General features: G+C 47.3%; 2 protein-coding genes across 6 annotated transcripts in view; one reads left to right on the forward strand and one right to left on the reverse strand.

The window, feature by feature from the left end:
- Positions 1-7,277, reverse strand: part of PIGO (phosphatidylinositol glycan anchor biosynthesis class O) — a 108,503-nt gene extending 101,226 nt beyond the window's left edge. Inside the window, exon 1 of the mRNA XM_083402730.1 lies at positions 7,269-7,277. The gene's annotated coding sequence lies outside the window, so the exon portion shown is untranslated. The remainder of the gene's footprint in view (positions 1-7,268) is intronic.
- UNC13B (unc-13 homolog B) overlaps positions 1-12,153 on the forward strand; it is a 154,343-nt gene that overhangs the window by 13,686 nt on the left and 128,504 nt on the right. For all 5 annotated transcript variants that reach the window (XM_083402609.1, XM_083402606.1, XM_083402607.1 and 2 more), the window contains exons 2-5: positions 7,212-7,241; positions 7,994-8,093; positions 9,471-9,588; positions 10,743-10,866. In XM_083402609.1, the coding sequence (XP_083258735.1) occupies positions 7,212-7,241; positions 7,994-8,093; positions 9,471-9,588; positions 10,743-10,866 (372 nt within the window). The remainder of the gene's footprint in view (positions 1-7,211; positions 7,242-7,993; positions 8,094-9,470; positions 9,589-10,742; positions 10,867-12,153) is intronic.

The following is a 12,153-nucleotide window of genomic DNA, read 5'->3' on the forward strand; positions in this document are numbered from 1 at the left end:
TATATAAAATAAATAACACATACATAAGTATATAAACCTACAACAATAGGAAGTTGCCTTATACCAAGCCAGCCTATTTGCCCCTGTTGTCTTCTCATGATGGGAGAGGCTTTCAACAGCCTCAAGCACAGGCTTTTCAAATTACTGGTCCTTTGAACTGGAGAGGCCGGGGATTGGACCATCTGCTTCCTTTGCCATTGAGCTACCATTCCTCCAGCCACGGCTGCCCCCTCTCTTTCATTCCTGTGGCCAGGATCCTTCCCAAGGACCTCGTTCCGTATCTGGTGCTTCCACCTTGTCCCACTAGACTGAGAGCCACGTGTGGCTGCATCTCCAGCAGCCCTTCCTCTTTCGGAGCCCAGCCTCTGGCACAGAGCTGGAGAAGAGAATGTCTTTAGAGGATTCTGTGATTTATTTCTGTTTGTGAGGTTGAACCTGAAAAGGTCAGTTGCCCGCAAAAGCCTCTAGCTGCGGCCCTGGATTTCAGGCTCACTGAACTGCTGAGCCTCTCAGCCTTCTGCAAGGATTCATCACGGACATCACATTTCCTTCAGTAACAGCCACATTCTAATTTATGTCATAATATCCGATTTGTCACGCTCGTTCACGGCCAGCTGCCGAAGGCCTCATACATGATGTGAACCAAATCAGTTTCCCATATTAAAGCAAAAACATTTCTGCCGGAGGAAGTACTGAATGAAAAAATCCAGAAATTTGATGAGTGTATTATCTAGGAAGGATATTTTTGGTGTCTGGGCAAAATAAGATACTGGGAAAGGTAGATTCCCCAAAGTTATCTATTTTCTTTTGCACCTGGCTATATATAATTTTGAAATGGAAATTGGGGGGAGGAGGAAACAGAATTTTCAGAGCGGGGTTTGTTCGTAAAGCGTTTGCAGGCCTGGCCAGCCCAGCCCAAGGCGAGAGGGAGGAAGAAGTTAGAGCACATCAAGCTAAGCATCAGTGGCTGGTCTGTAGCTGCCTTTGAGTTGAACCGAGGAGCTGAACCCTTTCTAGAAGGGCTCTGACTGAGGCCTGGCTTTATTTTAAATATTATTCATTATTATTTATTAGATTTATATACCACCATTCATCAAAAGATCTCAGGGCGGTTCACACGATTAAAATACAAGATAGAAACACAAATGAATAGTTAAAAACAGCAAAACAATAACGCCCCCCCCCCCCAGGCTATAGAATATTAACCAGCCCAAAGTGTGGTTGAAGAGGAAAGTTTTCACCTGGCACCTAAAATATATGTAACAACCCCTGCGGAGAGCATCCCACAAATGGGGAGCCACTGCAGAAAAGGCCCTGTCCTCATCTTGCCACCCTACGGACATCTTGTGGAGGAGGCACACGAAGAAGGGCCTCAGAGGATGATTTCGGGGTCCAGGTTGGTGCATATGGAAAGAGGCAGTCCTTGAACTATTGTGCTCCTGAGCCATTAAAGGCTTTGTAGATCAAAACCAGCACTTTGAATTGGGCGTGGAAACTAATGGGCAGCCAGTGCAGTCGAATCAGGATCGGTGTGAGATGCTCAAACCATCTTTCCCCGATGAGCAACCTGTCTGCCAAATTCTGCAGCAGCTGAAGTTTCCAAACCATCTTCAGGAGCAGCCTTTTCTGATTAAAAACAAAGGTGAAGGTAAAGGTACCCCTGACCATTAAGTCTGGCCGCGATGACACTGGGGTTGCGCGCTCATTTCGCTCTATAGGCCGAGGGAGCCGGCATTTGTCCGCAGACAGTTTTTCCGGGTCATGTGGCCAGCATGACTAAGCCGCTTCTGGCAAACCACAGCAGCACACGGAAACGCTGTTTACCTTCCCACCGGAGTGGTACCTGTTTCTCTACTTGCACTTTGACGTGCTTTTGAACTGCTAAGGGGCATACAAACTTTCAGATTGTACCGTCCTGTATTCCTGAATTTAAATCTAGTAATGGCTTAACCTGCAAACCCAGTGGGAGATAATGGAATCATTCTAAACTTTCTGAAAACCCCCAGGATCTCGCAAATTGTATGTGGCTGGCAAAAGCACCGCAGAAGATGGATTTCTGTTCATGAAACTCAGTTTGCAAATGGGACCCATCAGGTTATATGATTCATTAAACCAGTTAGCTGTAAGAAAGAAAACAAACTGCTCTTTCTTGGGCTGCAGCTCCCACCTGAGAAGCGAAGCGCATTTGTCCACTGGGCTCTGTGCAGCCTCCAGGGAATCAGGGATGCTTCTCTGCCTCCTGTGTGTCACATCCTTAGACTCTTCAGCAAAAATTGCCTTGGATGTGAGGTGTGAGGATTGGGGAGCGACAAGGAATCTCATCTCCCAAATGAACTTGCTGTCTACAGTGCGGTTTCTTTGTTAAATGAACTTGATTTTATCTTCTTCTGACCCTCTAAATAATCTTTAAATACCCAGAATGCTACTGTTATGAACGGGATCCATTCCGGAGGCCCGTTCGCAACATGAAAAGAGCGCAACCCGCAGTGCCGCATCTGCGCACGCGCAGGTTGTGATTCAGTGCTTCTGCGCATGCGTGTGACGCCATTTTGCACTTCTGTGCATGCGCAAGTGGCGAAACCCAGAAGCAACACTTTCCAGTATTTCCTGGTAACCATGGGACGTAACCTGAAAGAGCGTAACATGAAGCCAACGTAACATGAGGCATGACTGTATTGGAGAGGTCTCTCTTCAGCTATCATGTAGCAATGTGTTTTGGAAAAGGAGTTTGTGAACCTATGCTCTGTCATTTTGACTCTGTGTCCAAAGGAGAGATAGCGGGTGTTGAGGAATTTGCCACCCAAAGGCATGATGGCATAAAGGGAAGGAGCCACTGTCCTGGCGCAACGCCAGGCTCAGCAGCCTGGCAGGTGGTGCTGGCATGCTCTCCTCTTCCTTGAGGTTCCTTTCTAATGAATGGAAGTTGGCGCTTTTTTGGAAATAAATCTGTTTCCTCATGTTTCCCGTTCTTCTGGTGCAGTTGTGCTTTAAGAAAGTTCATTTGAAACTTCAGCCTGAGTGGATGGCAGGAAAGCAAAATCTCTGCCAACAGAGCAGAGGAACACAAGTGTTTTATGACAGGTTTTTGCATGGATTCTGTGGCACTTCCTTCCTTCCCAGTCAAGGAATGTCACACTGCAGGCTTGAGAAGAGAGCAAGAACGTATAGGAAATGCACAGGAACGCATTCCGGAATTACCAGGGACAGGGCTTCCCTGTGGCCAGAAGAGTGGGCCTGCTCAGGACGTGGCTGGAAAAACGATTCAGATGACGGCTTCTGTAAGAAAAGTGCAGGAGAACAGCTTTTTCAAGGATGGCATGTCACTGACTTCTCCCTGCTTTAGGTCTTGTTTTCTGTTCTTCAGACACACAGTACTTAAATGCAGCTGAAGTAGAATTCATTTTGCATTATGGTGAATGAATAGCAAATCATGCCCTGGATTTATATAATCTTTTTGCCATCTGGCCATTCTTTCTCTCTTGCTACGCTGACTGCTCCATCTCTCTCTCCCCCCCCCAATATCCAGTTCTAAAGGCGAAGTTGAGCTTTTTGCCCCAGTATCTCCAGCTGACTTTGCTTCCTGCTGTTAGGAATCACCCTTGCGCTGAGGGATTGCTTTATTCTGAAGCCTTTGGAGATTAACAAGAATATACAAAAAAGAGGGAGTGGAGCTAATTGTGTCTTCTGAAGAGGCCTTTGGGCTTTGTGGCTGAGAGATCACAGAGCCAAGTAATCCCTCCGCCACTCTGCCTTATTTATCCGAAGAGTAGGGACCTGCTGCTTTGGCGTGTCTTTGTGGTTTTAAATTGGTTGTTTCTTGCTTTTTAGAACTTGAGTTTTTCTTTGAATTAGAAAGGTGGGATAGAAATCCTTTATGGCTGAATTAAATCATGGCCAAGTCACTTGAAGCATCTGTTATCATCTGTAGAAATTACCAACTAGTACACATTTTTGCTACTATACCTGCCTGCACACACAGACAGACTTAATTATATTATCTATGTTATTTTACCCAGGCAATTGCATTTACACCCCACCTTTCTTCCAAGGAGCTCAAGGTTTCCCCTTTCCCATTTTGACCTCATAACCCTGTAAGGTCTGGAGCAGGCATAGGCTAACTCGGCCCTCCAGATGTTTTGGGACTACAACTCCCATCATCCCTAGCTAACAGAACCAGTGGTCAGGGATGATGGGAATTGTAGTCACAAAATATCTGGAGGGCCAAGTTGCCTATGCCTGGTCTGGAGTAAGTGGCTCAAGGTGGGATCAACTTGATTTAGAGTTATATTTATTGTCATTGTTATTCATAGTTTATATCCTGCCTTTCTGTAACGCAAGTATATGCAAGGCACAAAAATGCAGATAAAATATTAATAATCTGAAATGATAATTGAAAGCTGTATTTGGACCACATTTTTAAAGAGGACTATCTTTAAAAAAGCCCACTGAAACAAAACTGTTTTCAGAGCCTGCGTAAAAGCGAGCAATGAAGGGGCCAGAAGTACCTCTTGGGATGGTTGCTCCGTATTCTGGGTGCCACAACCCACAAGGCCCTGCTGCCTGCTTATACCTGCCCTCTTCCGCTGGCAGGGAGATGGAGAGTCCTTGGGCAGGTGCATTATGGGAGAAGGCCACCCCCAAAGAGGGCGCATTGGTTGTCTGGTTGGGGTTTTTTTCCTTCCATGTTTTCCTAAAGGCTTCCCCATCTAATCGCCTGAAGGCCTTTTGCTCACCACTGGCGGCCAGGCAGGTGACTCCTTGACGCTTGTCTGAGGCAAGTGTGTTAACTTCCTGGAAGAGGTCCTGATCCTTTCTCTTTCCTGGTCCTCTTGCTCACCTGCTGCTGTCTCTGCTGGGCTCCCGATCCTTTTTCTTCAAGGGGGAAGCAGTGTGGGCTGATTCCAGGCATGCACACACGCAATCTTAATTCAGCATTTGGGATAAATATTTACTTCTTTGACAACTAAGCCATAGTGTTGGGTCAGGAAATAGGAAGGGCGAGGGAAGGCCATGGCTTAGGGATGCCTTGCAGGACCCTGCGTTGGTCCGTGTGGAGAATCTCTTTGGATTTCAACCCAGGCTGGCTTTCGCCATCCTCAGGTGTGCAGTTCCAGACCTTCCTTTCTTGACAGATAAGAGTTACTAAAAAAGTAAAAATTTGTGCTCTTTCTTGTTTCTTTTGCTTCTTCATTCCTATGTCCTCTTCTGGAACTCTGTGTGTGATGCTGCTGCTTCAGGATCAGCAGCACATCTGTATCAGGAACCTATCCAGATGTTCCTCGTGGCTCTGCAAAGCTCAGTATCTAGGCCACAGCTTGTGTTCTCGCCTTCCATCTTTTCTGCACCGCCCCCCCCCAGCTGACCTGAGCATCCGCAGCAACATGGGAGATTATCATCTGGCGCAGTTATCTCCTATCAGAGGGCTCTGCTGCTTTCTATGGGCTGCCAGGTTTGCTGACAGCATGTTCCTCTGTCTGAAACGAGATCAGATGTGGCAGAGCTAATTGCCTCTAGTCTGCTGAGTTTTGAAGCGCAGGAGTTGGGGGGGGGGCAGCTTTCGTGTGTCAGGCAGGACAGTTAAGGGTGGCTGTTCGTTTCCTCCCCGCCCCCAGGGGTTTGCTCTTAATTGGACAGTATGGTACCTGTTCATAGTTTCAGCAGAGAGAAACAAGAGGCTGGATAGTTGCTGTGTGGATTCAAAGGAAGAGTGTGTTTAATGGAAGAGCTTTAGCGTAAAAGCGTGCTGGAAGTTGCAGTTGGAGCCGTCATGAATCACGCACAAACACACACACACACACACACACACACGGGTTGTCTTGATGCCTCTATACTGTGAGAGGGGATAGTTCATGCAGCGAGCAAGCTGTCACTTGCTGGTAATTGGGCAACTGGTGGCTTAATTGAAGACAGACAGAGCTCCTTACTCAGGCAGGTGAAAGGGAAAAAGGGAAGAAGAGAGGAAAGTGAATGGGGCTCCCAGGCTCCTTGCTCCCCTTCAGGGCTCCCTTACCTGCTATGCCAACGCTAAGCACAGCGAGGGAGATTCTGGACAGATCAGGGCTTTCTGCTACTTGCTCTGACTGGGCCTTGACTGGAAAGGGCTGGGGTCACCCAGAGTTGGCTCGGTTGGGCAAATGTCAGCCCCCAGGTGTCTATGAGGGCTCAAGGGACCAATATTTTCGCTTTGTGCTGGGCTTCCTGAAAGGGCAGGGCCAGAACTGAGCAAGCAAGCCACAGCTCTTCTTGCTGTCTCCTCTAAAGTGGAGGGTGGCAGCCTGAATAAACCTGCCCATACAAGTCGTAACGAGGGTGGGATGGGGAATCATAGAGTTGGAAGGGTCCCCAAGGGTCATCCAGTCCAACCCCCTGCAATGCAGGAATCCCAGCTGAAAGGCCATAGCTCTTTGCTAGAGCCTGGCCTGCAGAAAGGTCCCACATTCAATCCCTAGCACCTCCAGGCAGGGTGGGGAAAATGCCTGTCTGAAAGTGAGGAGAACCTTTGCCAACTTGGGCCCTTCCAGATGTTTAGGACTGTGACTCTCCTCAGCCCCTGCCAGCATATCCTCTTGGAGTCCAGAACATCTGGAGGGCATCCTGTTGGGGAAGGCTAGCGTAGGGCAACTTCCTGTGTTGCTAACCAGCCAGGTGGGGCTGCCTATTGGCTGCGTGCTTGTTCTTCTTCCTTGTAAAGGGTGAACTAGGAGACACACACACACACACACACACACACAGACAGAGTTTGTACCCAGAGCCCTCCTGGCACTGCTGTTCCAAGTCTGCAGTGGTTGCTGCAGGCTCAGCTGCAGGTGGAACTTGGCCTGTCCAGCCGTGCTCAGTTGTCTTGGACACGGATAAGTGGTTTCTTGTTCCCTGTGATACCGCAGTTCCAAGCTCCTCATGAGCACAGCCCATCATCCAGAACTCCTGGCTTTGGGGGACAAGAGCCAATTCGTGCTGGCTGTGCAATATTCCTTGGACAACAACATGCTTTCTTCTCCATTTCAGCATTTCTTAAATATTCCCCCATTTTTCTGAAGCAAAGTGGGGCAAAGCACTGGAGTGGCCTCTTATCCAGGTTCCTTTGTTGTGAAAAATGAAACTAGCTTGAAGGCTTCTTTCTCCCTTATCTGCAGCCGAAATATTTAACAACCTGAGAGTTAAAATGCTTGAGGTTGGAATAATCAACTGACATCCTCTTTTTTCTTTTACAGTAAAGAAAGCGAAGCTCCAGGGGCCACCAGGTGAGCGCAGATTTTCTTCTGCCCAACAAGTCTGCCTGCTGACATCCGTGTTCTTGCTGTTGCCTCTTGGCTGGCTCTCTGCTGTGGTGCATGGCAGGAATTTTCTAGCTTCCGAGTGTCTGGCCTGTGTCCTCCCTGTTTATGCAGTTCCTTCTAAAATCCAAAATAGTTGGACAAAATAACAATAATAAATTTATTAGATTTATATACCACCCTTCATCCGAAGAGCTCAGGGCAATTCACAAGCTAAAATAAAGCTGTGCCCAGTTATTGGTCTGACCTTGGCCACTGAAAAGTCTTGAGAGTTTCTGAAGCGGCTTCAGCAAAGCTCCAAGATATAAGGAAGTTCCAGGAGTGTAAGGCAGCCACACTTGGGAGCCTTGGAGATTAAACTGAAGCAGCTCCATTTTGCTGTCAGCAATGAAAGCAGCTTGATTTCTTACAATTCAATGGAAGTTGAGCTTCATCGTTCTTCCAAGCAATGAGCAGCTTCCACACTTGACTCCTCGCAGTTCTTAACTCATAGCTAGTGTTTCTTATTGTGTGAAGCCTTTCCCAGTCCTTGGGGCCAGATCATGAAGATCAAGGAGGTGGCAGTGGAAATTTCTATTCTGCCCTGCTCTCCTGTCATCTCCTTGCTCTGCTGAAGTGCAGCTGGTGGGAGTCGTTTTCTTTCCACCAAATACCATGTGCTGGCAAGGAGGAGTTTGAGATATTTACCCTCAGGTGAAACAACTCTGCTTTCTCTCCAGATAAATTCAATACGTATGTGACCCTGAAGGTGCAAAATGTGAAGAGCACCACTGTTGCCGTTCGAGGGGACCAGCCATGCTGGGAACAAGACTTCCTCTTGTAAGTGAATGCTGTGGGTCAAGATCACACCTGAAAGTGGAGTGCCGGGTTGCTAAGTGTCAATTTTGTCCCTCAGCTATCTGGGGGCAATGAAGTTCCACCAGTTGAGTTACGGGAAAGCGAGTATTTATGTTAAATTCCATACAGGGAGGATAAGATGGGAGAAATTGGGAAATTAGGAACTTTAAACATGTTTTTTATCTTGGGAAAGAGACAAGAGAGGAAACACCATATTGATAGGTTAAATTGAATGATCACTGTATTGAAAAAGTAATGCTGGGGGGGGGGTGTTTCAAAGATTGGATATGATTGTATTTATGGTATATGGTGTCCCTTTCCTTTCAAGAGCATTGTAAGTATTGTATTTCTTTTGAATGTTAATATTGTTGGTACTCTGAAGACTTTTTCTTTCCTTTGAGGTTTAAATACGTATTAAACTGTTGATATTGTTAATTTATAATTAAAACAAAAACACTGAAAGGAGAAGCATTTGCCTTTCTCTGTCTGTTTGTTGGGAAGTTGCAAAGGTGTTGCTTGAAAACACATGTTGCTTTTTGTAATACCTTGCCTGGGACTCTCCACACGGACATCATCCCCTTCCAAGAGCACAGGCTCTTAGGGAAGTATCCAGTGGAACAGATCTGCTAGCGTAGGGTATTTGGGCTGTGCAACAGAACTGCCCCTCCCTCCCTCCCTCGCCTCCCCCCTCCCACCCCGTAAATCTATTCTGGAGCAGATTGGGTGTGGGGTGGGGCGTAGAGAGATGAGAGGTGGTAGAAGCTGCATTGAACAAGCAGAAATTCTTGCACTAGCGGATCTGCTTCTTTGGATCCTGCCCTTGGTCTACTTAAAGGGGTGGTGATTCCTTGCAAATGTGCAAGCTTAGGTACAAAATAAGGGGCAGGGATGATCACAGGGGGAGAAAGGGGTCTGTCAGGACTGTGAACTTGGGTTTTGAAAGAAGTGGAGCAATCTGCTGTGGCTCAGGCTACCATGTAGCAGTGTCCTTTGTCAGAGGAAACTTTAAATTGTGCGTTGAGATTTGGCTGGAGGAGCATCTTGCAGTCAAGCCCAGCAGGCTTTGACTTGTGGTCCTGAATAGACCTCTAGTGGCCGAAAGGCATCTCTGCAGTTGTCTGGGCTGAGGCTGGCAGCCAGGGAGAGGCTGGTCATCCTCCTCCTGTCTGGGGGATCCCAGGAGATCCTCCTGTTGGTCTGGCTTGACCTGCAGCTGAAAGACGGTTGCTCTTCAGATTAAAACAGGGACAAGGCAGTCAGTTGGGAAGCAGTCAGAATGGACATTGTAAAAAAGGCGAAGGTGTGGGTCCAGTTTTCCCCCAGCTGCTTATGTGTTGTGTCTCTTTTCCTCCTTTGCAGCGAGATCAGCCGCCTGGACCTGGGCTTGATTGTGGAAGTATGGAACAAAGGGCTGATCTGGGACACAATGGTTGGGACAGCGTGGATTGAGCTGAAGGCCATCCGGCAGTCGGATGAGGTCAGTAGACCTTCAGAGCCGAGAGAGATGCTCTTCAGCCCCCTGGGACTTCCGGGGTGTTTGGGGTGGCGGTGAAGAAATGGTGAAGAGCTTTCCTTGTGCCATTTGGTTGCGTCTGTCTAGTATCCAGCATGATGTTGGATCACAGTTGCCATCATCCCTGAGTGGCTGGGCTGATGGGATCTGCAGTCCGACAACATGTGGAGTCTTTCAGGCCCCTCTCTTCTTCCTCATCTGTACTGAAGCAAAGGCTAGCATGGACTGCTCCTGTGACCCAGCCAGGAGATGAAAATGTTGCATGCTTCTTCCACGCAGCATTCTTGCATGACCCAGAAATTATGGAATCCTTTTCTAAAGCTCCCATCACCTCTTGACTTCAGTCACAACTGATCCCGGCACAATGACCGTTTAAGGCATGCAAGGAAAAGTAATCTTACGCAACACTCTGAACTTTCTTCTAAGGCTATAAGTGGAAACGCTGCTGTTCATTTTTTTTTTTAAAAAAATAAAGGCCCGTGAATTAAAGCAGACCTCTTGGTTCTTCTTCTCAGAGCCCATTTAGGCCAAGAGGGTTTCTGTCGACTGCAGAGGATGGTTTGTCTCAAGCTCTGAGTCCGCAGGTGAAAGCCGTTCTGTAATTCTGCCACAGCAAATGAGCAGGATTTTGTTCAGCGGCACACGGCTTGTTCTCTACAGTATACATATTTTGTTTTTAATAGATGATTTACTGCTTTGGGGGCATTTGGACTTCCAAAAAGCAGCAGTAAATAAATTGTAGCAGCAACAGCACTCTGGTGGTCTCTTTGACGTATTCTGTAGAAGCTTGAATTCCTCCAAAAGTTCAGACCATTTCCTGATGTGGTTTGGAGTTGCCATGTCAATTCCTTCTTGCAGGGGTCGGGGGACCTAGTCAGACGGTTTTGCAAATTGATTTGATGTATTTTTAAAGTTTTTAATTTTAGATTTATTTTTTGTATGTGGCCACAGTTTTTTGTGATGTGTGTTTTATAAAATATCTAAATGCATGTTGTTGTGCCTTTCAGCACTTTGGGGGCTGCTTCATATGGGGCGATAAAATAACAGACGTGAGAAAAGTGGGAAGATGGATGGGGAGATATTTCTGGTGAAGTTGCTGATGCCCTTTCTCTTTCCAGGAGGGCCCTGGGGAGTGGTCCACCCTGGAAGCTGAGGTCTTGATGAAGGGCCATGAGGTCTGTGGCACCAAAAACCCAACACCTCACCAGATTTTGTTGGATACAAGATTTGAGTTGCCTTTCGGTGAGTGCAAATGACTTTCTGCCATCCCCCGTCATGCTCTGTGAAACTCAAAGACTCCTCTTCCCTCTTGCTGCCCTGATGTGGGCCCACCGTGAGGGTCTTTTCTTAGTGGTGGTTTCCTTCCAGGAGTTCGCTCCAATTAAATCAGGCTTACGGTGCTGTATATGGGAGGACAATTTTGAAGCCCTGAGGTTTTCTTGCAGCACAGCATTTTCCATAAGTGGGGTGTGTGTGTGCTTATTTCACATTGCCTAGCAACCAGTAATCTTTATTCAAAGTCATCAGACTGCTGAATGCAACTAATAGAAGGAAACTTGAAGGTCCTTTAGTCCAGCCCCTATTATACAGTTTCTGAATTTGTTTGTAAAGTATGATTGGTAATTCTGAACGGAGAAGTTTGCAAATAATGCAAGTAACAGTAGTATCCTTTTTGAGGAGGGCCAGTCCACTCTCTTCCTATTTGGGGGTTTGTCTGTGTCTGTGGAGGGGGGATGGGGCCTTTCAGGCAAACTTTGAGAGGGAGGGAGGGCACAAATTTGGCTTGTGTTTCTTCTGGGGAGGAGTCCTCTCTGCAGCCATTGTAACCCCCCCCCGAAAAAAAACCCATTTCAGGGATCAAACTGCAGGCCAAGAAATGCACCCTCCAAAGCAGCCTCACTGAGGCTGCCAACTTGGATGCCCGTTTTACTGGACTATTTCTTTGTACAGTGTAACGGCTGTTGCCACACAGGCTTTAGCTGGCATAGTTTGGCTCAAAAATGATTCCTCTAGTGCGACATTCCTCGCTCTCTTAGCTGTTCAGAACGGTGCACAAGTTGTAAATAGTCTGAATTGTGTGCCTCCCCCTCCAGGAAAGGTTTCTGCTGTTTCAGGGGAGCCATATCTTCCAAGAAGATGCAATGATGCTTTTCAGATACTATTATAATTTCATGCTTAAAGAAATACAAGAAGGCTACTTCTGCTTAAGGAGTTTGAGAACCAGTGAATGCCGTGATGGGCTCTCCGGGGCAAAAAGTAGGGCCCTTTCCAGCCTCAGCATCCCAGGGCCATGTGCCTTTCATGGTTCCTTGCAGGTGCAGGAATGACGTGCTCTCAGGATAAAGATTGCATCAGTATCGAAGGAGCTTTAGCGTTGTGGGTCCCTCCTTGGTCACTGTCCTTCCTTTTAACTTTGAGTATGAGATCACTTCTCTCTCTACAGCAGTATCCCACCATGCCCCCCCCGGGGGGGGGGGGAGAGATATATTTAGAAATCTTGTGTTTCATTTCCCAGGTGAAAGCGCCCCT

Source organism: Podarcis tiliguerta, assembly GCF_965153285.1.
Source record: "Podarcis tiliguerta genome assembly, chromosome: 11".
Taxonomy (NCBI): Eukaryota; Metazoa; Chordata; class Lepidosauria; order Squamata; family Lacertidae; genus Podarcis; species Podarcis tiliguerta.